The sequence below is a fragment of the Perognathus longimembris genome, chromosome 1 (assembly GCF_023159225.1).
Source record: "Perognathus longimembris pacificus isolate PPM17 chromosome 1, ASM2315922v1, whole genome shotgun sequence".
NCBI lineage: Eukaryota > Metazoa > Chordata > Mammalia > Rodentia > Heteromyidae > Perognathus > Perognathus longimembris.
In genome coordinates this window covers 130,377,327-130,401,410 of record NC_063161.1, presented here as the reverse complement: position 1 = coordinate 130,401,410, position 24,084 = coordinate 130,377,327, and the positions used below count along the sequence as shown (strand labels likewise).

Sequence of the window (24,084 nt, the reverse complement as noted above, 5' to 3'; positions counted from 1 at the left end):
ACGGGGTGCCAAGAGAGAACCTAAGAGGGGAGAAAAGAAATTATATCCACCTGTCCTCCAGGGAGGAAGCACAGAGGAGGAAATGCTTCCCCCTCCATACGCCCCACCCCAGTTAACTCTCCAAGAGGAGGACTCTGAGGAAGATGTTTCAGCTGTGCCCTCCGCCCCGGAGGGCCCCGCTCAATCAACTCGCCGGCGCCAAAGAATTACATCTCTTCACAAATCTACTACCCTTCCCCTACGCCCTATAAGTCCTGTGGATGCGGACGGTCGACAACAATTCCAATACTGGCCATTTGCTACTAGTGATCTTTACAATTGGCGTGCCCAAAATGCCCCCTTTTCTGAGAAACCTCGGGACTTAATTCGCTTGTTTGAAACTATACTTTTCACTCACCAGCCCACTTGGGATGATTGTAGCCAGCTTTTACAGGTACTTTTCACCAATGAGGAGAGAGGTCGTATTCAAGAAGTGGCCCGGAGACTTATCCCTGGCCCCAACGGAGCACCCATCACGGATCCTGCCTTGATTGATACCTATTTTCCCCAGACCCGACCAGCATGGGACTACAATACGGCTGAAGGTAGGGAGCGACTCCTTGTCTATCGCCAGGCTCTGCTGGCAGGTCTCAAGGCGGCGGCTCGCCGACCTACAAATATGGCCAAAGTTTATGATATCAGACAGGGAGAAAGTGAAAGTCCGGCAGCATACCTTGAGCGTCTTATGGAAGCCTTTAGTCAATACACCCCATATGATCTTGAGACCCAGGAATCTGCTCAGATGATTATGTTTGCCTACGTAAATCAAGCCGCACCGGATATAAAGCGGAAATTGCAGGCTCTAGACAGGCTTGGGGAAAAATCTATTAGGGATCTAGTAGCAGTGGCGGAAAAGGTTTATAATAAGAGAGAAACAGGAGAACGAAGACAGGAAAGGAGTCTGGCTAGGATTTTGGAACAACAACAGAAGGAACTCAGGGAAATCCTGACCTCTATGCAGGCAGGAAACTTTAGACAGTCCTCCTCTCCAAGTAAGGAGCAAAAGCCCAAACCCCAACCAAGGATGGGGAAGAATCAATGTGCTTATTGCAAGAAGGAGGGGCATTGGATCAGAAACTGCCCAGAGCTAGCCCAGGAAAAGGAGGAAAAACATAAAGTAGGATCAAGAGTGTTGTCAACCTTAGAGATGGCTGAGGACAGTGACTGAGGGAGTCGGGGTTCAGATCCCCTCCCTGAGCCCAGGATAACATTAAAAGTGGAGGGGAATCCAGTCATGTTCATGGTAGATACGGGAGCAGAAAATTCAGTATTACTAGCCCCGAGAGGGCCGATGTCCACTAAAACAACATGGGTCCAAGGTGCAACGGGCACTAAACCCTATAAATGGACTACTCAAAGAACAGTGGACTTGGGAGCGGGCCAGGTAACCCACTCGTTTTTAGTCATCCCTGACTGCCCCTATCCATTGCTTGGACGTGATCTCTTAACGAAAATGAAAGCTCAGATACAGTTCACAGACAGTGGGATTTCTGTGACGAACTCAAGAGAAAAGCCTGTTAGTATACTAATAACTAGCAAGTTAGAAGAAGAGTATAGGCTATACCAGCATCTCAAGCCCGAGTCTCCAGAAAATGAGTGGCTACGGGCGTTTCCCCAAGCATGGGCAGAAACTGGGGGAATGGGACTGGCAAAACATCGTCCTCCAATTTTTGTGGAACTTAAAGCCGGAGCTGACCCAGTAAGAGTTTGCCAGTACCCTATGTCACTAGAAGCAAAGAAAGGGATCACTCCTCACATCAGAAAATTATTAGATTTAGGAGTTCTGAAGCCCACCCAGTCAGCCTGGAATACTCCATTATTGCCTATAAAAAAGTCTAATTCCAATGATTATAGACCAGTGCAAGACTTGAGAGAAGTTAACAAGAGAGTAATGGACATTCATCCAACAGTCCCAAACCCATATACCCTGCTGAGCTCCCTGTCACCGAGCCATGTGTGGTATACTGTGTTGGATCTAAAGGATGCTTTCTTTAGCCTGCCCTTAGCCTCACAGAGCCAAAGCTACTTTGCATTTACTTGGCACGATCCTGAAATCGGGATAAGCGGTCAATTGACCTGGACCAGGCTGCCTCAAGGATTTAAGAATTCGCCTACAATCTTTGATGAGGCGTTACATGAAGACCTAAGTGAGTACCGCTCCCAAAATACTGAAATAAGTCTATTGCAATATGTAGATGATTTGTTAATAGCTGCTCCAGACAAGGATAGTTGTTTAAAGGGAACAGCTAGGCTCTTAAAGACTCTTGGCAATTTGGGCTATAGGGCCTCCACTAAAAAGGCACAAATTTGTAAACCTGAAGTCACCTATCTGGGCTTCATATTAAAAGAGGGCAAGCGTTGGCTGTCAGATGCACGTAAAGAGACTGTGCTAAAAATTCCTGTGCCTAAGTCAGCGAGACAAGTCAGAGAATTCCTGGGAACGGCGGGTTTTTGCCGGCTGTGGATACCTGGGTTCGCTGAGATGGCCAAGCCTTTATATGAAGCCACCAAAAACCTCCCAGAATTTCATTGGACTGAGCAGATGCAAAAAGCCTTTGAGGCAATCAAGAAAAGCCTTCTAGAAGCCCCAGCCTTAGGCCTACCTGACGTGAATAAACCATTCACATTGTTTGTGGCCGAAAAGAAAGGAATAGCAAAAGGGGTGCTCACCCAGCCAATTGGGCCCTGGAGACGACCGGTCGCCTATTTGTCAAAGAAATTGGATCCTGTCGCCGCTGGGTGGCCTCCGTGCTTAAGAATAATAGCTGCAGTAGCCCTCTTGGTAAAAGATGCAGATAAGTTGACTCTGGGACAGAATCTGACTGTAGCCACTCCACATGCTCTAGAGGGGGTGCTAAAACAACCACCTGACCGATGGATGAGCAATGCCCGCATGGTCCATTACCAAACGTTGTTACTTAACCCGGCACGTATCAGCTTCTGTGTACCAACAGCATTAAACCCAGCAACTCTGCTGCCGGATCCGGATCTGGAAGCGCCCCTGCATGATTGTGACCAGATCCTGGCCCAAACACATAGCCTCCGGCCAGACTTGCTGGATTTGCCGCTATCACATGCCGAGCACACCTGGTTCACCGATGGCAGCAGCTTCATTCGAGATGGAAAAAGGTATGCGGGTGCGGCGGTTACTACGGACACTGAGATATTGTGGGCAGAGGCACTCCCTCAGGGGACTTCTGCACAAAGAGCAGAACTAGTGGCACTAACAAAAGCTTTACAGATGGGAAAAGGAATGAGACTAAATATCTATACGGACAGCCGGTACGCTTTTGCCACTGTACACATCCATGGAGCCATTTACCAAGAAAGGGGGCTACTGACAGCTGAAGGAAAGGCCATTAAAAACAGACAGGAGATTTTAAGCCTCATCCGGGCCCTATGGGAACCAGCAAAGATTGCCATTATGCATTGCCCGAGTCATCAAAAGGGAGTTGATTCGGTGACTAGAGGGAATAATCTGGCTGACCAGGCAGCTAAGGAAGCAGCCCTCCATCCCAGAGCAGAAGTATTGACTGTAGTAGACCCAGGACCACGAGCTTTGCCTCCTGTACCCCAGTATTCCCAGGAAGACGTGGAGTGGATAAAAAAAAATTCCCATGACCCACAAAACCCTGGACAGAGAAGGAAACGATGACTGGTGGAAAACTGGTGAAGGGAAACTTATCTTGCCACAAAGGCTAGGTAAGGGGATCCTTAAAAGAATCCACCGAGCTTCTCACATGGGAACCCGAAGAATGCAGGACTTGCTCCGACATTCCAAAGTAAAAATTAGACAAGGAGATCAACTTATTGAAAATATTGTTAAAAATTGCAAGGCCTGTCAGCTTACCAATGCCCCCAATCAACAAGTTACTAAAGGAGCTCGCTTCCGTGGGGATAGGCCAGGCGTGTATTGGGAAGTAGATTTCACAAAAATCAAACCTGGAAAATTTGGATACAAATATTTGCTAGTTTTTGTAGACACCTTTTCAGGATGGGTGGAAGCCTATCCAACAAAGCATGAAACTGCGAATATAGTGGCTAAGAAGATCCTGGAAGAAATCCTACCCAGGTATGGCTTCCCATCCACCATTGGGTCGGACAACGGACCGGCTTTCGTTTCAAAAGTAAGTCAGGGAATAGCCGCTGCACTGGGGACAGATTGGAAATTGCATTGTGCTTGTAGACCCCAGAGTTCAGGACAGGTAGAGAGAATGAATCGGACTCTAAAAGAGACCTTAACTAAATTGGCCTTAGAGACTGGCGCAGACTGGGTGTCACTCCTTCCTTTTGCTCTACTTAGGGTAAGAAATTCTCCCTATCAACTTGGCTTTACTCCTTTTGAAATAATGTACGGGTACCCTCCGCCCATTATCCCTAGCCTTCAGACTGAATTGCTCACTGATTTGGATGATATTGAATTTTTGTGTAAACTTGATTATTTGCAGCTCGTGCACAAGAAAATGTGGCCCCAACTCAAGGCATTATATGATTCTGCTTCTGTCCCTATCCCCCATTTATTCAGGCCAGGAGATTGGGTGTTCGTCCGGAGGCATAACTCCAAATCCTTAGAACCACGATGGAAGGGACCCTACGTGGTGCTACTGACTACTCCCACGGCCCTTAAAGTAGATGGCGTCACCACTTGGGTCCATTGCTCCCACGCCAGGCCAGCTGACCCCTTTGCCCTGGATGACAACTACCGTGATGGAACATGGGAGGTCTCCAAGCACCCAACTCAGCCGCTTCGCCTTCGCCTCAAGAAAAGAAAGTTAGACTGAATATTGTTATAATTTTCTTTTTGCCTTCTTTCCTTACTACCCTGGCTAGTGTTGATGTCATTTTGGCAGCTCACTCCAAAGTGAGGTGACCCCCTTATTTTAGGTAGTTTTGAGCTTGCTCAGGAATACGGGTATAGCCACCCGACCCTTAGAGCACAGTTGAGAAGTTTATGTATTATTTTGTTGCTTACATTTGGATACTAAACACTATAGAGCTAATGGTAAGTCTGTATAGCTGAAAGTTAATTTTCAGTTTGCAGCAATCCTGCAGTCCCTTGGAAAAGTAGACTAAGGTTATAGGTTCCTGGCTAGGTAAGGTCAACGCCCCTGAGTCAGCCTGAAGAAATTACAGAAGATGGATGATCTTCACCCATCAGCCCCCCTTTAAAATCAAGGGACCAGAGTTGTTTTTGGGAAGATGAGGCAGGATAAACTAGAGACATGCAGAACAGAGGTACAGAGAATATTCTTGTAAGAAATGGTGACAGGCCCTTTGGTTACTACATTGGGTCCTACTGGCCCATGCCTTACCTCTATATCATCCCCTAGACATGCAAGCCATTGAAATGGACAGAATGGAGCCATGATTGGCTCCCAAGGTACCAAAAAGAAAAAGGGGGAAATGAGGTGCCAGACTTTGAAGTCAGGCCCCACCACGTGAACCCCATTTTAGAATCGAACCCTGAGCCAATCAGATTTGTACCTGTGTGCTAATCTTGCTTGCACAGCTGATTGTTGTAACCTTGTTCTTTGCCTTTATAAGCCCTGTGTAATCACAGCTCGGGGCTTCCTCCTAACCTCCGCTGTGTCGGTGGGTAGGACGAGGCCCGAGTTGGCAGCTCGTTCAATAAACCCTTGCCTTGCTTTTGCATTTCGGAGTGTCTGAATCTTGGTGGTCTTCTTGGGGGTGGTCTTGCAACTTGGCACAACAATATGAGGAAGAGCTGAGACTAGTATTCATACCTCTGACTCCTGCTTCACTACTATTATTACTATATTATATTGCTTCTTCAACTCTGCCTTTCTGCTTCTGGGTATAGGATGATTATTTAGGGAATTATTCTAAATATTCACTATGACTAGGTACGTTACACACACTTGTGCTGGAAAATGATTTTTGTCTTCAAAGTCCACTATTAAAGCACTTCTCTATTGACTAGGCCCCGCCTGAAGCCTTCTCCTGATACTCCTGAACTTCTCAGAGAGAAGCATTACCATATGTGATCTAAGATGAAGGTGATTGGACAACTGTGTGCCCTTTGGGAGCTATTGAGTGGATTAAGACTAGGGATCTGGGCAAATATATCTTGTCTGGAAAACATAAATACTCGAGTACTGGGAAGGAGCAATAACTTTGGGGAGTACTGAGAAAACAGTTCTCACGAAGTGGGCTAGACAGGAGGTACTGAAAAGGAATAGAGAAGTCTGATACAATCTCTAAAGAATTAGAGGGAGAAAGTGATAACCTTTCCTCTGGCGCCCCCTTTGGGCACTTTTTGCTCACGGTCGCCGCACAGCCGTCCACCCCAGCGACCTCCATCTTAAACGCACCTTTCTGCTAGGGCGCTGCAGAGCCCCAGCTTCCGCCTGAGCCGGGAACCCTGCCCTGCCCCTTTCCCGTGCCCGTCTCCAGCCACACCCCCTTCACCAGGAGCCCACCCTTCTGGGCCACTAAGCCTCCCTCAGGCCCCCAGCGGCTGTTGTCCTGGCTTTGAAATACCTGAGTGCTGCTCAACCTTGGAAATCAGCATGCGGTGAAGTACTCATGTTCTGCCTTGGGTAGACCATGGGCTATTGAGGGGAGATACACAAGTATTGCAGTGTTGTGTGAAGAGGCCCAAAATTGGTGGCTTCCCAGAGATGTCAGAGGCCGGGAAAAGAGCTCTCAGACATTCCACCACGATGCACAAGGGTACTGTGGTACAAGTGCACGTTTTGGGGAACTTAAAAGGGACTAGCTTCAATAATTGCAGAATGGATTTTCAGCCTAAAGCATATGGATGATCAAGTAGCTTTTGCGGGGTGGGGGGGGGGGGTTAGGGGCTGGTCTTAGGGCTTGAGCTCAGGGCCCCGGTGCAGCCCCTGAGTCTCTTTGCCCTGAGCCTCTTTGTGTGCAAGGCTAGTGCTCTGCCACAGCTACAGCACCACTTCAGCTTTTTCTGAGAAGTTTATTGGAGATAAGAGTCTCAAGACTTTTCTGCCTGGGCTGGCTTCAAACTGTGGTCCTACATCTCAGCTAGGATTATAGGTGTGAGCCGCAGGTGCATGGCTTAATCAAATAGCTTTAAAAGGAGAGGGAGCGTGGAAGAGGGCAGATGAAGCGTGGAAGAGGGCAGATGAAGGCTATTACACATGCGTGGAAGAGGGCAGATGAAGGCTATTACACTAATCCACAAGAATGGAACTCAAAGCCACTTTGTGGTGAGGACTGAAACAGTGTGTCCAAGGGGTAATTTTGATGCAGAAAGGAAAGAAGGTAAGGATAGGTTTAGGAGAGGAGAGAGGAGGAAGTTTTTAAACGACTTGGCAACTGAACTGTAAGGATTTATTTAGCAAGGCATGGAAATGGAGCTAGTTTCCTGCCCCCAGATGGTGATAGTACAGGCAGAGTAGGTGAGACCTACATTTCTTGTTCGGCTCTTTCTGCTTCCTGTGTCTGGATACATGACTTTTACCTTACTTCCTCCCCCTTGAAAGTAATCTTTCTACTGCAGCTGTCTTCTTTGAAAAGAACCTGTGTGCGCTCCTAGGCCTGACCTTTTGTTCCATCTATTGCAGCCCTAGCTTCTGGCTAACAGAACCCTGCCTTCTTTCACAGCCCAGGTTGTGGGTCCTAATGGTCCCACACAAAGCAAAGAAGAAGAATAGGCTTCTTTTCTAGGATTCACATAATCTCCTTTTCTTCTGGATCTTTTGCAGGAAGCTGATGCTGTAGGTCTCATGATTTTGTTTATCAGACTGGTGCTCTCAGGCCAAGCTTCTAGCTCAATAGCTGCTGTTCTGCTTGGGGGTTTTTTCAGAACCAATTTAGGTTCAACCACTTGGCTGGTAAAGAGTGGGGACAAGCAGGGAGAATGAAGTAGTCAGAAGCCATTGGGCCAAAAGCCATCATTATACAGGGCAGTCATTTCTATGGTTTCCACACTTTCACAGAATTACCAGATTCCAAACACTGCTATAAGATAATTTATTACAGATTACAGACTACCCTATAATCTCTTGTAACAGTGGCATATACACTAATTAAAAACAGCAAAAATGCATTGTTTCTTCTTTCATATATTGGCCCGTACAGCTGTGGACAATGCTGAGTCCTCAGTAAGTTCAGGAGGCTGCTATCAGGAAATCAAAGGACCATGTCACATCTCCAAGCAAGGGCCAGGTAAATCCAACTCAGTTTGCCTCTGATCTTCCAAGGAATGTCCAGCCCATCCTCCATCCAGTTTGTACACAGGTATCAGAGTCCATGTATCTTCTGTGTAATTGAACTCAGAGGGGAATAGCAGCTGACCTCATGAGAGAAAGGCCAAAGGCTAGAGTCTTTCTACAAGGAGGATAGCCAGAAGGCACTGGCCATGGGTGAGGAAAACACTTTCTAGACTGGATTCCACAATTTTTGGCTTTGTTCAGGGCCTACTTAAGAGGAAAATATTCCTGGACCCTTCAGCTAGCCCTCATGTCTACACATATAAGAACAGCCTCTCATGTCCTAAGTGGTCACTTTCCTCCCTACAGGAATGAGGACTCCGGGAAGATGGCCTCTAGTGTCTAGGATCAAAGAAATATTCTGCTCAGGGCTCTGAAGCACCATGTGAAACTGAACTCATAACATATAATCTGAGGGAAGGGATTAGCACAGCTGTTTTTAGAAGCTATCTTGTTCACTTTCAAGGCCTTATGTCTCACTGAAGACAGCTAGAAACAGTTCTTCTGCTCAAGAGACAGTGAATTCTTAGCTTTGTGTGCTCTTTACTCTGGCCACTGTCCAGTACAGACCACAGGGCTCATTAATACCAGTAAGGCTCAACCAGCTACCTAGCCAATCAGGCACAAGCTTAAAGCTCTCTAAACTTGTTCTTCTAATGTGCCTAACTGGATAAATCATGGTTTGGAGAAGGGAGGGGGGTGGGATATGAGTAGAAAGGTAACTACCAACAAGAGTTGACACTCTCAGAAATGTCTGTCCCTCTGTTTTATGGGAAACCTCTCCCCATAGTAGCTTCTGTAGCTCAGCTCCTAGCACCACATACCTGCTAGTCCGGGATTTATGACCCTTCCTAGGAAAAGCCATACTCTTACTATCTCCAATTTTTCCTTAAATATTCTTAGTGAAGGAGTCAGCCTCTTGGCTGCAAGGACCCTAATCTGGCTACCTAGCTACCTCCCATTGGCTCTGATTTGTGTAATTGGCGTTGCCTGGTTGGCACTAAGCTGGGGAGTTCAACTCCCCTCTTCTGTGGATCGAGACTCCGATTTGAGTTTCACAAATTCTCGGGCCACTTCATCATTGCTCCTCTGAGATAGAATCCGAAGAATGGTCATGCCTGTCTCGTCCATATGGATCTTCCGGCCCAAAGGGCACCAGCAGGCACAGCTGCCCTTAGCTGCCACATCCCTTAGGGGCATCACTGCCAGTCCTATCACACGATCTTCTCGGGCAAAGCAATAATCCTTCACACAGATCTGCAACTCATAGGCCTCTGGACCCTCTTCATTTCCAAGGAGGCTGTGAGCACAGGACAGAAGGCAGGAAGCCAGAACTGAAAGTCTTCAACTGAATTCACCCTAGTTTGTCATTCAACCCATACCTTCTTTGTAAACTGTTCAGCTCTACCTCCCATATCACATCCCTCCCAACCCAGAGTCCTCTAGGTCTCCCACCCTGTAACTTACAAGTGAAATGTTTCATTGTACTTGGGGCTCCAGTTGTTGCTTTTAGATTTGGTTGTGAACTTCCTCTTCTTATCACTTTGGTGTGGGCCAACCATAGTCACTTCCACAAAAGGCCGGAACATGCCCGCTGTCTGCCACTTGAGATCATTGGCAGCCACCACTGCCCAAACAAGGGAAACAAATGAGGGATCCACCCAGCCATTCCAAGTTCTTGAGCCCCGGGTCATATTGCCCTTGGAGAAGGCTGAGCTGGAGGACTAGGATAAGCAGCCCTTGCTTTCAGCTGAGGAGTGAGGCTGTGAACAAGAAAAATTTAGACCTATATCCATACTACTCACCTTTCACTGTGACCTTGTGTTCCCCAGTACCAGGATGTGTAAACAAGTCCACCTGAATAGAGACTTCTCCCATAGGATCATCCACACCAGACCCTGAGGACAGACAGATGATGGTCCATTGCAAAACTCCAGGATTTCAGAACTAATTATTCCAGGTAAAACTGAGGGGTTGGGTGGCTACCCCCCTCAATTCTAAAGCGTGAAGCAATCACTCACAGGAGCCATGAGGAAATAAGCAATGGGAGAGGAAAAGTGGGGAGATAAAAGACTATGTATTTTAATACAAATTAAGCTGATAGCATTTCAGGAAAAATATTCTCAAAAAAATGTACGAGGAATCTCTTAGGATCCCCAACTTCTCCTGTCTACTACACTGGAGAATTTTTCATTCAGAGATATTGGGCAGGGCAATGATGTTTATTCTGTATCTATATAGAAGCTATGTCCACCTTGTGACCCCTCCCTCCCTCTCTCTCTCTCTCTCTCTCTCTCTCTCTCTCTCTCTCTCTCTCTCTCTCTCTCTCTCTCTCTCTGAGATAGGACCTTCCAATGTAGCCCAGACTGATCTTGAACTTGCTATGTAGCCAAGACTGGCCTCAAAATCACAATTCTTCTGTATTAGCTGAGATTACAGGTGTATTCCCTGGTTTATGATTTTTTTCGGGGGGAGGGTTAGTATGCTGGGACTGGGACTTGAACTCAGAGCCTGGGTGCTGTCTCTTAGTTTTTTTGTGTGTGCGCTGGAACTGAGACTTGAACTCAGGGTCCGGGTGCTGTCCTTTAGCTTTTTCAATCAAGGCAGGCACTCTACCACTTAAGCCACAGCTCTGCTTCCAGCTTTTGGCTGGTTAATTGGAGATGAGTCTCATGGACTTTCCTGCCCAGATTGGCTTAGAACCTTGATCCTCAGATCTCAGCCTCCCCAGTAGCTAGAATTACAGGCATGAGCCACCAGCACCTGGATTATGATACCTTTCAATGGAACATTGAACTTCTTTAGCAAGTTCCCTCCCACCATATCCAGGATTCCTGAATGCCCCATCCTGAGCCTTCTCTGGAAATCTTTTGTATTATGCAACTCTGCAGGGCAGCTCTCTAGTCCCAATCTACCAGCTCCTCTCAGCAGAAACCCTACCCAATGAGATTACACTCATTACATTCCTTCACTGTAAGGGGTAAGGAAGCCCTGAGGATAGGACAGGACAGAGGTCAGCAAACAGAATCCCTTCTTAGGCTATATATCATCTAGCTCTGACACTTAGAATAGAGCTTTTGAACTTTGATAGCAGGTTCAACCACTGCCTACATAAGCAACTCATTCTAGCTCACAGGGATTAGTGATCATGGTAGATCCATGTCTGCAAGAATGTATAACATACCCTTTTCCGGCCGAATGTCCTCATTAGTAGTAAACCTAATACCTTTCCCATCATGCACTGAGCGAAGACAGGCAAGTCAAGAGGTAGTAGCAGCAGTAAGACAGAGAAAGAAGAATGGTTAGAGGTCAAAGGAGTTATATTCAAATAGCTCTGTAGTTTTCTAGGGGAGCAGAGATGAGGCAGAGTAAAGAAAGAAGTCCAGGAACTTGGGTCAGTGCCTGAATGTTCCACATCAGACTTCATGGATTTGAGAGCAACCAAATCATTGGTAGAAGCAGTAGAAAATATAGACAGAAAGTATCTGAGAACAGTGGAGCAAGAAAGAGGTTGTAGGCTCTAATGTCCTAGGCTCTTATTGTCAATGGGTAGGAAACACACACATTATTTTCTCTGGAAATGTAACTCTGCTCTTACCCCATCTGTGCCTTTTCCAGCTTTACCCCCTCCCCCCCCCCCCACTTCTGACTACCTTACAGCTTGATGCCTCTGGATTAATTTTCTGGATTAACTCAGATTTTCCCTCATGTTCGTACACATAATCAACTCTGTAAAGTACTACTTGACTCCCTTCACCCAGACTCACTGCTACTGTTTCTATATTTTGGTTTGATTTGGTTTGGGTGGTATTGGGGTTTGAACTAAAAGCTTTGACTTGCTAAGCAGGTGATTTATTTCTGAGATATATCTCACATCAGTGATTCTTTTTTTTTTTTTTTTTTTTTTTGGCCAGTCCTGGGCCTTGGACTCAGGGCCGGAGCACCGTCCCTGGCTTCTTCCCGCTCAAGGCTAGCACTCTGCCACTTGAGCCACAGCGCCGCTTCTGGCCATTTTCTGTATATGTGGTGCTGGGGAATCGAACCTAGGGCCTCGTGTATCCGAGGCAGGCACTCTTGCCACTAGGCTATATCCCCAGCCCATACATCAGTGATTCTTTTGCTGCTTTTTTCTCTACCCTGGACTGTAAATAAGAGTGGATGTAGGAATAGAGGTTCCATTTTCTCACCTGTCATATCCATTCTACTGCTTAGATTTCTCCCTTCCAGCTCAGTGCTCAATAAGGTCCAAACCTCCCATTCATACAGTCAGGTTCACACACCCCACACACACACACCAGGTAGCCCTACCAGGGATATAACAGGCAGTAACTGACATGCCTGAAGATGCCTCCTAAGAGGACTCTGCTGCAGAGTCAAGTGAGAATTTCAGCTTGAGCCATTCTTTACAGATGTGCTTTAGTTAAGACAGGCCTGGCCAGAGGCAAAGGGAAGTTTGGATGACTGGAAATTTCTAGAACAAAACCAGCTGCCTGATCCCTGGTGCAAAAGCATCATCCATGAGGCTATGCTGTCCATTTGAGCTGCTTTCATGGTTTGCCTCATTTAGTCTTCACCCTGTCCATTCTGAAAAGTCTGGAAGTATTTTCCTATCTCTCTCTAGAAAAACTGCCATCAAAGCCCCCAAAGCTATGAACCTCACAAATGTCTCAACCACTCCTTCTCAAGTCTTCCTTACATATATTTCCTTCTTCTCCCTCAGAGTATATGTGATGAGCTCAGTAAACATGCACTGGCCAGCTGATGTTTTCAAAAAGAAATCTCAGGTACATTTACCAGTCACCTGTGATTCCCCTGCCTGGTATAGATGAGGAATTGGGTAAGTACTGAGGTTCACTCAAGGGATCTTGAAATCCAAGTATGAAAGATACTCTGAAGAAACCAGATTGTCCCCAAAGGCTAGACAATACTGACTTCCTAGAAGCAGATGGGCAGGGGAAATGGGAATGCATAACTCTTAGGCTCCTACCCTGAGTAGTCTGTGAGCGCACAAATGTCTTGATGAGAGTGTCTGTGGTCTGTGTGTAGAGGGACAGGGCATAACGCAGAGACTGCAGATCTGGGCTTTTCTCTAGGAAGGTTTTCTTTAGTCCATTGCCTCCTGCATGGAAGTATTGCTGAAAGAGAAATGAACACCGGCTTCACCTTCTTAGAGATAGTCAGCTGTTCTCAGAGAGAACAGTAGAGGTCTTCAGGAACAGGAGGACATTTGACAGACAATAAAATAAGGAACACCCACAGAACTAGTCCCAGTGCCCTGGATGAAGAGCACCATTGGGTATTTGGCAGGAACAGTCATAAAGGGCCATACTCCTGGGGATGGTGTTCACAGGAAGGGTTTATCTAGTCAAGCAGAGTTATGTATGACAGACACATTTCAGCTACAGAGAACAGCTTTAAAACAATCCTTTACCCCCATGAGGATTAGGGAATTTGATGCCTAGGAGATATTCCTCCAGGGTGCCTTAAGTTACAATTTGCATGGAACTTATCATCTCCATATCAATCGTGCCTTGAACTTAGGATCAGTAACTGCTACCCTCTGTATCGTTGACAGTGCACAAGACCTCTCCTCTGGATATGGAGTGCTAAGAGCTGAAAGTACACCTGGTCTGGCAGGGTTGAATTCTAGGGGCCAAGTGTATAGGGCAATAAGATTGCCTAGAAAAAGGAAGATCTTCACCTTAATGGTATCCAGGGCCAGGTCAAGGACAGCACACTGCTTTGGAGTGAGATTCCGTGTTTCCTCTCGCACCATGTGGTCCTGAAACCCCAGAGAAAGCAGTAACATCAGAAGAGCTGAGGGTAGTCAGGAAAATCATGTTCCTACCTGCCAGTCCAGGAGTGAATGTTTTTTCTCCTTCCCTCCTCTTTAGCCTTCTAGACATCCTCCCCAGTCTCATGAGGATCCCACACCCCAAGAACCTTGAGTTTGGAAAGCTGACTCAGCTCCTTGGCAGCGGTGAAGATCAGCTGGGTGCCCTGGGTAGAGAGGGAATTAGTCAAAAGCAGAAAATCCCAAACTCCATCAGTCTGAGCTAAAAGGGGTAGGTGGGCAGTGGGAATAAGTGAGAAGGAGGTGTCCTTACTGTCTGATCAGTGAGAGGTGGCAGAACAATCATCCTTTCCATGGTGTTCATTACTACCCTCCAGAGCTCCTTTAGGACTCGCTTCAGAACTGTCTTCTCACATACAGTGGCAAAGAGTGTGAGGCTGTAGGCCAAGGCAATGGATGAGGCAGAAGAGTCTGGGAGGCCTGCTCCTACCAAAGAGGCTGATAGCTTGACAGCCTCTTTGCTTGCTTTGCTCACCCCCCTAGGACCATCCCAAGGGTCATACTCACTTGCCATCCAGGAAGTCCATGAGAGGCCTCAGCACACTATCTGCATCCTGAGCCACTGAGGCCCTGGCGTTGGGGGATGCATTCCCTGTGCCCCGAACCTGGCCCAGGATGTCAGCCATTTGTCGAACACACTCATCAATCCGCACCTGGAAGCTACACATGTGCTCATAGGGCAGCACTCCTTGACCCAAGAGCAGCACCCATCTTTCAGGCCTGTTCCCGCATGTTTACAATATGGTTTCAGCAGGGACAGTTATAGGAGCACATGGAAGAGCTACAAACCTGCAGCCAGATGGATGGGATTGGCCAAGGACAACACCCAATTGTAAAGGTTGTGTATTTTGAGGCCACTGACCTGTTTCCAAACACCATACTAAGTTCATCCAGAACTGTATTCAGTTTCACTTGCAGCTCCTTCAGACTGTCGGCAGCTTCAGGGTCCAGCTGTATCCAAAGGAGTTGAGCATAGACAGGCTGATTCTCTTGCCCTCTTTCTTCCTCTATCACTACTTCTCTCTCTTAGGTCCTCACCCCAACCCCTGTTCCTCCTTCCTAGGGCCTCACCTCAACCTCTGCTCTTCTCTCTTAGGGTCATACTCCAATGCCTGCTCCCCTGTCCTATGGCCAATCTCAGATTAAGCCAAACCAGACCTCAAGCTAAACTCCTGATCAAGAAGGGGTAGAGTTCTATAGTCAAGAAGATCAGAAATAAAGGGAACTAGAGTGACTACAAACCCTAAGACTTACCTCCTTGCCTCCCATGGCCTCAAACATTTTCTCCAGCTGGACCCTTAGTTGCTGCATGTTGTTCATCAGGATGCAGGGCTTTGGGAACAGATGTAACCCTTAAGTCTTGGTTCTTTTCATAATAGCACCCATTAGCTTGGGGTCCCTCCCTCTCTCACACTATGCCAAAGCCACAGAGACTTTATATATTATATCCATCTTTTCCTAAGCACTAAGATATGGAACCAAGTGAAGACTAGGAGACTGTGAAGACTAGAAGCAAAAATGTTTTTGCCTTTAAATTGAGTGGTAGGTATACATGTGTTAATGGTGTTACCCTTTACAGCTCATTCACTATCTGCAAAGTTTTGTTAAAAAGGAAAACAGGGTAGTTTGTTTATGCCAGTAATATCAAATATTCATCTCAACTTGTAGCTGAGCACAGTGGCACATACCTGCCATCAGATCTGGGCAGGAAGAATAAATAGGCTGACCTGGACAAAAACATAAGATCCTATCTCAAAAATAACTTGAAAAAAGGGAGAGTTCAGGTACTGTTTCCAGTGGTAGAGTATCTACCTTGCATGTGCAAGGCTTGGCAGTCAACACTTAGTATTGATGTACATGCATGTGTGAACATGCACACATATACATACACACCCAACCAACCAAAGAACTAGCTTAGTAGAGGATAAAAAAAATAAATTGAAGCTCAAAGGAACTCTTATTCAAGTACTCATTTTTGGCATGTGTTCTGAATGTCAATCAGAGCTCTGGAAGGAACCAGAGTCAAGAGCATCTGAGAATAGCTTCAAAAGCAAGAAGGATTCATATTCCCTTTACATCTTTTCTCTTAAGTGCCCTAGGGCCTGATCTTACCAGTTTCTCCTTTGTGCAATAAGCTGGGAAGTCCTTTGATAAGATGTCTGCATACTGCATTAGCACTTTCCCAATGGTCTAAGAAAAGAGGGAAAAAGGGAAAGAAGAGAATCTTTAGCTTTTCCCACAGGTATATTACCTGAGGTTTCATTTTTCACCCAGAACAATGATACTAGGGAAGCAAAGGTAGGCTCTCAGAGGAAACAGCAAAGTTGCTTTTCAACTACATAATAGCACTGAGGGAGACCATCTGTCTGCCTCAGACACAGTAAAGGGGAAAACAGCAGTACTAGGCTCTTACCTGAAGGTTATCACAGAGAGGGGTTGAGACCAGGCCTGTGAATGTGATGGTAGAAAGGGGGAGGGAGCAGGAAGGCTCATGGTTACCTTCGCAAATCTCCTCATGTAATGAGCAAGGATACTGGGGTCAGGGCATTCCAACTTCCGGATGATCTCAAAGCTCTGATTGAGCTGTGTGAAGACATCCACCACAGAGCAGGAAAAGAGTGCATGCTCTGATGTCTGCTGGAACTAAGGAAGGCCAAACACAGAATCAGCATCCATTGCTGCTACCTTTTCCTTAAACTGGTAGTGTTTGAAAGAATTCTTGCCAAGCAGGGTGGTTCTGTGGCCCACTGTCCTTCCTAAGGACTGCACAGGCAAGGGACAGCCAGCTGGCCTGGTGAAAGCATAGTAACTTCTGCCAATAGCTAAATGTTGGGACACCTGGCCTGGCCCCTCTTCATCCCAAGGCCTCAACGTACCCCATCTTTCTTATCTCGTTCCAGAGCCCCACGAAGGAATTCCAGGGACACATCCTCATTCTCATCTAGCCACTGGAGTACAAACTGTTCAAACCACCTGTAGTCAGAGCAGAATTGTGAGTTGAAGCTAGGGGTTGGCATATGCTTTGTGCCTGACAGCTCCACCAGACTGGGATCTTCTGGAAGGCAGGGTATAGTTTGATACTTCTTTCTCTACAGCAGGATTCAGATCAGCTAGTTCCAAAGACAAGCCTACTGAACTGCATGGAGGACACAAACCCCACCCACCCCACATAACTCACCCTGGGTACTCAGGCACCTGCCCCTGGAGGGCAGGCAGATCCCGCACATATTCATTGTGGAGCCACTTCACCTTGAAGTGCAGGTTCATGTAGTCAGCACTCTTACACAGTCGGCCTTTCTCATGTTCTAATGAGGGAAGGAAGGCTGGGTCAGGTCTTAGCGGTAGCCATAGGCCCTGAGCTTTTCCATGGCAGCAGATCTAGTCAGGCAGCTCAATCAGATGCCTTAGAAGACAAGTAATTCCTAACTCCCCTTTCATAGCCATCTTCCTACCAGTGCCCTGCTCAGCCACTCTCCAAGAACCTGTCCCAAATCTTCCTCTAAAGACACTAAGTTAAAACCTATAATCTTCTAGCTTTAACTTTTCCAAGTGGAAAGTGACCTTACTGCCACAGGTAAAGAAGAAAAAGGGCTGGAAGTGCCAATGCTAATTAGTGGAGGCACTGCCAAGGACTAGGAGGGTCAATGGTTTTCTAGGTTTAAAATAAAACACACCAAAAACTTAAAAAAAAAATCCTAGTAGCTGAGCTATTCCATGAGACGCGCTTAAATGTTGAGACATGAAAGTATATACAGTGTGAATGAATCCATGACAGCTACACAGAGACAGGGAAATCCAAACAGAAGGGCTCTGAGCAGTTATGTGTAACACAATCCTAAAAGAAACTGAAGGGCTCCAGGGTACACTTAAGCCACAGAGAACAATCTTTCAGGGAAGTACGAAAATAAAGACAGTTTGGAAACTATGGAAACACTACCAGACAAAAAGGCCATATGCTCCAGAAAACTGGACTGTTATGGATGCAGTAGGTCATCTAGCTGAGTACTAGCTCAGAGTCTAGAGCACTTGCTGTACCTGTGGAGTCCATCCAGTCCTTTCCTTTTATATACAAGTTCATTGTGCGCTACTATACCATAATGGTAATGGGAAGCTAATAGGGAGAATACTATGCAGCAGAGAAGGAGAAGCCAGTTTCTGCGCGGAATCTATTGTTCAACTCTAAGATGCCATGGATGATGCTTCTCTGAACTGAGGTAAAACACTCTGGGCCACTGACCCTTCTGAGTCAGTGCAGTAGACACTCAGAGGGAAAAGGGAAGCATGGAGTTCAGCCTCAAAAGGCTTTGGATCCCAGGATTTTCAGCTCTTGGCTCTCTAGGACTCAGCCCTAAATTGCACTAGCTGTCTCTTCTATGAAGCAGTAAGCAGGAAAAGGTATAAGACTAAAGGCAAAGGACAATAACTAAAAGTTCTTACCACCAGGAAAGAGGACTTTTCGAATACGAGTGATAGTGGTTGCTTGTGACAGAGCAAAGATACCAATGAGCAACAAAGGGTGGAAAAATCAGGGATGTTAGGGAGACCCTCTTCTCCACCCCTTCCCCTGCGTCCTAGAACCAGTCCTAGACCTAGAAACAAAAAGAATCCCACCAACAGCACTATCCATCCTTCTTACTGCAACCCACTGGAAGTGGGGACAGGACTACTTCATGACTCCAGAATTCTTCTTTTCTTTCAAGTTACACATAATTCTCTATCCTCAGACCCCAGGCCCAAGTTTCTACATTAGACATTAACTTCTGTGATATAAACACCAATTGATGAATGCTGAAACACAGGTTATGCTTTATTCTAACTAGGCCCAAGGAGTTATGTTCCAGCAAGATTATGAGTTATTGCTGCTACTAGTGGTGGAGTTGATCTATCAGAAGGGGCAATCATGTTCCCATAACCTCTTGCCTTTGACTTCTGCTTTTCTTCCTGTATCTTTCATCTTTGGAGAGTTCTTTTAATCTCCTTACTTCAACTATCTAGTTTGATATCTTTTCTTAATCTCTCTTGGGTTCTGGTAATATCTGTAAGAGGTTTTGATGGAACACTTCACTGTTGCCTAAGTTTAACTTGAGTCTCCATCACTCATCATCTCAGCATCTCTGGTAATATTGAATTGACTAGCCTTATCTTCTTGTTCACTGTTGAGATTCATCATACGATTTTCTTTCTTCCTTTATATCCACTTACATCCAACTGCTACTGATTTTATCCCCCAAATTCCTCTGGAATCTATCAAATTCCTTCTAGCCATACTATTTCCTGCCTAGGTCTCCTTACCACATCTCTAACCTAGATTATTACAAAAGCCTCTAGTCTTGTCATTCTCCATAGTGCACCCACATTAAGTAGCCTTTCTACATGATAAATCGGATCATTTCAATCCATTGCTTAACATGTAATTGGCTCCCAACCACCTCAAGCTGAAGTCCAGAAGCCTAAACCTGGCTTAGACCTCCTTCATGATCTGACTTTGTCATAACTCACCATCCACACCTCTCACTAACCATTTTTCCTGCTCTCTGAAGTACTGGTCACACTAAACTGCTGCTTTCATTTCTCTAAACAAAAGATATACTGCACACTCTGCATGAAATGTTCTATGTGTTCTTTTGCTGTCATTATTATCCTTCCTCCTCACTCTTGTCCTGGAACTTCTTGTATTTTCTTATCAACTGATGCTTATTTTTTATGGCACTTAACATTTGTATTTTCTAGATTTGTCTAGGGTTGGGTCTATGCTTTAGTGATATTCCAACAGTACTTGGCATAAAGAAAATTGTCAAGAAATAGTGATTTACTGCAAAGGAGCACTCGGGAACATTCTGTTTCATATATTTTGGGAGAGTAGTTACATAGTATTTTATTTTATATAAGTTATAGCCCAATAAAGTTGACTTCGAAAATACTAGGTGAAGAACAGCATTTTCTTTTTGGTTTTGTTTATTTATTTATTTATTTATTTTTTTGGCCAGTCCTGGGCCTTGGACTCAGGGCCTGAGCACTGTCCCTGGCTTCTTCCCGCTCAAGGCTAGCATTCTGCCACTTGAGCCACAGCGCCGCTTCTGGCCGTTTTCTGTATATGTGGTGCTGGGGAATCGAACCTAGGGCCTCGTGTATCCGAGGCAGGCACTCTTGCCACTAGGCTATATCCCCAGCCCCTTGTTTATTTTTTAAATTACTTTCTTTCATTTTTCAGGCAGGGTCTTAACATAGCCCATTTTGGCCTTGAGCTCTTGATTATCCTGCCTCAGCCTCCAAGTGCTAGGTTTATAGACTTGCACCACAATGCCTGGCTAAGGACAACATTTACTTTTTATTTATTTATTTTTTGTGTGTGACATTGGGGTTTGAACTTAGAACCTTATACTTGCTAGGCAGGCATTCTACTACTTGAGCTATGTCTATAGCCATTTCAAAGTTATTTTTCAAATATGGTCTCACATTTTTTCTTGGGCTAGCCTGGACTCCAGTCTTCCTGTTTATTACCTATAGCATAGCTAGGATAACAAGCTCACACCAATATGCCAAGCTTATTTGTTGAGAGGTGTCCTGACAATTTTTTCCCAGGCTAGTCTCAAACTATAGTTCTCCAGATCTGAGCAGCTGGGATTATAGGCATGAGCTGCTGTACCAGGCCAGGATAGCATTTTCAACTTCCTTTTCATAATCAAGTTAATGCCTTCCTATCATTGGGGACGCTAAAATCCTCCCTTCAACTTGCTCTTCATATTCTGAGACTAAGTAGGTCTTGCTACAACTTTCCAATAGCTGTCAAAACTCATTCTCCCTTCTCCTGTCCCTAATATATAACAACCTGTTTTGTGTTTTGTTTTGTTCATTTTGTTGTTTTTGTCATGGGGCTTGAACTCAGGGCCTGGGCTAACCCTGTACTCTTTTGCTTAAGGTTAGTGCTCTACCACTTAGAGCCACAGCCCCACTTAGGTTTTCTGGTAGTTGAGATAAGAGTCTCACAGACTTTCTGCCTCAGCTGGCTTTGAACCATAATCCTCAGATCTCAGCCTCCTGAGTAGTTACAGTTATGAATCACCAGCACCTTTTACTCAAGACTAGTGCTCTACCACATGAGCCAAGAGCTCTATATTTGGCTTTTTTGGTAGTTTATTGGAGATAAGAGTCTTATGGGCTTTTCTGCCCAGGATAGCTTCAAATCACAATCCTCAGATCTCAGCTTCCTGAGTTGCTAGGATTACAGGCTTGAGCCACTGGTGCCTGGCTAAACAACCTATTATCTGCATTTTATAGTTCTATCTCTTCTATTTCTAGCTGTCTCTCTCTTCCACTGAGGAAAAATTTTGTTAAAATTCTAGTTCTTTGCATGGTATTGCTGTTTATAATGGTTTCTTCTTGCTCTTAATTAAGATTTATTCAATACTGGGTAAAGTGCCAGGTGGTATGCTTACTGTGTTGTTGTTTTTTTTCTGAGTAAGTACTTATTTATTGTCAAAGTGATGTACAGAGGGGTTACAGTTTCATACGTAAGGCAGTGGGTACATTTCTTGTACAATTTGTTACCTCCTCCCTCATCCCCCCTCCCCCTCCCCCTCTCCTTCTACCCCCCCCATGAGTTGCTTACTGTGTTTTACAGACCTCTGTTTCTTATCAGTTCAACACAATAGTTCACTCCATTTTACAGATAAGAAAATGGAAGTTTATAAAAAAATAAGTAGCTCAATCCAAGGTCATAATGCTAAGAGGTAAAACTGAAATTTGACACCTGGACATTTGTTTCTCATTATTCTCTCTTCCCTTTTCTCCCCCTCCTTGCTCCTTCTCTCTCTTCCCATTCTCCCTCCTTCATTCCCTCCCTCTCTTCCTTCCTCCCCCCTCTCTTCCTTTCCCTTTCCTTTTTGGTATCAGTACCAGAGTTTGAACTCATTCAGCTTACTTGCTCATGGCTTGTGCTCTACCACTCGAGCCACACCTCCAGTCTGGCCTTTGGCTGATTAGAGATCAAGTCTTTTGGATTTTTCTGCCCACACCTGTCTGATAAACCACAATCCTCCAGATCCAAGCCTCCTGAGTAGTTAGTAGACTTATGAGCTACCAGTGCCCAGCTATGTTCATTCTTTTGAAGCAGTTTTTAACTTATGTGTGTATTTGCTTTAAACATTAGCAGAACTCTCTTTCAAAAGCTATCACACCTAGAATTCCATTTAAGATGTTTTTAAGCAAGCTGACTTCATTAGCACCAGGTAGAAAGCAAAGTCTAGCTTTCCCCTTTTAATTTCTGAGATATTTTTGTCAAAAAAAAAAAATCTCTGCTCTGCTCTTCCTTACATAACCCTTCCCTGTGTGAAGTTGATTAATTTTTCAGGGGTATTCATCTTTTTCTCCAAACCCACTGTACATGTTCTTTAAGAACTACAACCAGTGGCTGGGAATATGCCTTAGTGCTAGAGTACTTGCCTAGCATGCATGAAGCCCTGGGTTCGATACCTCAGCATCACATAAACAGAAATGGCCAGAAGTGGTGCTGTGGCTCACGTGGTAGAGTACTAGCATTGAGTAAAAAAGAAGTCAGGGACAGTGCTCAGGCCCTGAGTCCAAGCCCCAGGACTGGCAAGACAAAACAAAAAACTACAAGCACGCTCCCCAGCTTGGCGAATGTTATCTCATCAAGGTGAGGGAAGTCAGGTAACCTCTTCATGGATCTGACGGGCTGTGTGGGCTACAGTGCCTGGTGGATCCAGTGTCAGCAGGACTCAACCACAGCTCTAAGATTGAATTACAGAATGTACATGGGCAGTCTGTGGCTATCACAAACTTAAGCATGGGTTTTTCTTTCAATCTCAAGAGCCACTGTTTCTAAACCTCACTACTTTAAGTCTGAAGGCTATTACTCTCTACCTACATAAGATCCAGACTCTGCTTTTTTGCTTTCCCCAGATGGCTCTTCCTCCTTCTAGATCTACTTTCGCAAACTGAAGAGTTACACTAACACATATAAACAGACAAAAAATCAACTAAATAGTACAGATGTGTACAGGCTTGACATAGATAGGGAGTAATATTTTTATGGACCAAGGTGGGAAATGAAAAAACAAAGATGAATGAACAAGATGAATAATAATGTATCTGTAGTCCTGCTCTACAGTAAGCAGGGTTATTTGGCTTTGTCACACTAATTCACACAAGCTTTCAAAGAAAGCCAGGCTAGTCAGTCTCTAGCATGAGAAAATGACAATATTTAAGTTTCTCTGGATTCCCCCCCGCCCCATACTGGGGTTTGAATTCCTTGTGCTTCCAAGGCACACTTTACCTCTCAAACCATGCTCCCTGCCCTTTTTGCTTCAGTTATGTTTCCAACAAGGTCTCACTTTTATGTTGGATTGGACCATAGTTCTATTTATGCTTCCCACATAGTTAGAATGACAGCCAAAGGTCACTATGCCCAGCTTTCATTGGTTGAGATGGGCTCTTACAAACTTTTTGCCAGGGCTGACCTCAAACTGCTATTCTCCCAAATAGCTAGGATTACAGGCCTGAACCACAATACCCTGTCATTCTCTGAACTGTAAAGGTAAGTTTTATAAGAACATTCTCTAGGATTTGAGCCACCTTCCTAGGAATGTTCACCAAGGGAGAGGTGATCTCTGGCTTGGAAAGTCTTGAATAGGCACTTGTTATAAAGCTGGGAGGAAGAACCTACATCCAAAGAGCCATTTCCATTACTTCCTTTGGTGCAACTTTGCATACCCAAGGCCTCCTACCATGGTAAGGACCCCTCTATTTTCTCACTGCATCATTTACCCAGAACATGTAGTTGTCTAGAGCAAAAGGACAGTTTACAAGGTGCTTGGCCTAGGAGTCTGGTAGCTCACTTGGGCAGACCCTTACCTTCCAATGCATATTTCATGTCTTGGGAAAACAGATGCCACATCACCTCTGCACTTACTTTCCCCACACTCAACTCTTGAGGAAACCTGGATGGTGGAAGAAAACATAGTC

At 45.4% G+C, this 24,084-nt stretch overlaps 2 protein-coding genes across 2 annotated transcripts in view; one reads left to right on the top strand and one right to left on the bottom strand.

The window, feature by feature from the left end:
- Positions 1 to 289: 289 nt before the first annotated feature.
- LOC125356065 lies at positions 290 to 4,709 on the top strand (the record flags this gene model as incomplete). The annotated part of the gene is given in 2 exon segments (XM_048352336.1): positions 290 to 3,679; positions 3,681 to 4,709. Coding segments are annotated over 2 exon segments (4,419 nt in total), but the record flags the coding sequence as incomplete, so codon positions are not given.
- Positions 4,710 to 7,913: 3,204 nt separating this feature from the next.
- The window catches only part of LOC125338645, a 163,284-nt gene continuing 147,113 nt past the window's right edge, over positions 7,914 to 24,084 (bottom strand). The window contains 15 exon segments of the mRNA XM_048329602.1: positions 7,914 to 9,546; positions 9,714 to 9,873; positions 10,052 to 10,144; positions 13,234 to 13,381; positions 13,948 to 14,028; positions 14,190 to 14,246; positions 14,354 to 14,477; positions 14,608 to 14,760; positions 14,963 to 15,051; positions 15,355 to 15,432; positions 16,213 to 16,290; positions 16,600 to 16,743; positions 16,977 to 17,073; positions 17,279 to 17,405; positions 23,974 to 24,059. Coding sequence (XP_048185559.1) covers positions 9,261 to 9,546; positions 9,714 to 9,873; positions 10,052 to 10,144; positions 13,234 to 13,381; positions 13,948 to 14,028; positions 14,190 to 14,246; positions 14,354 to 14,477; positions 14,608 to 14,760; positions 14,963 to 15,051; positions 15,355 to 15,432; positions 16,213 to 16,290; positions 16,600 to 16,743; positions 16,977 to 17,073; positions 17,279 to 17,405; positions 23,974 to 24,059 — 1,801 coding nt within the window. The 3' untranslated portion in view covers positions 7,914 to 9,260.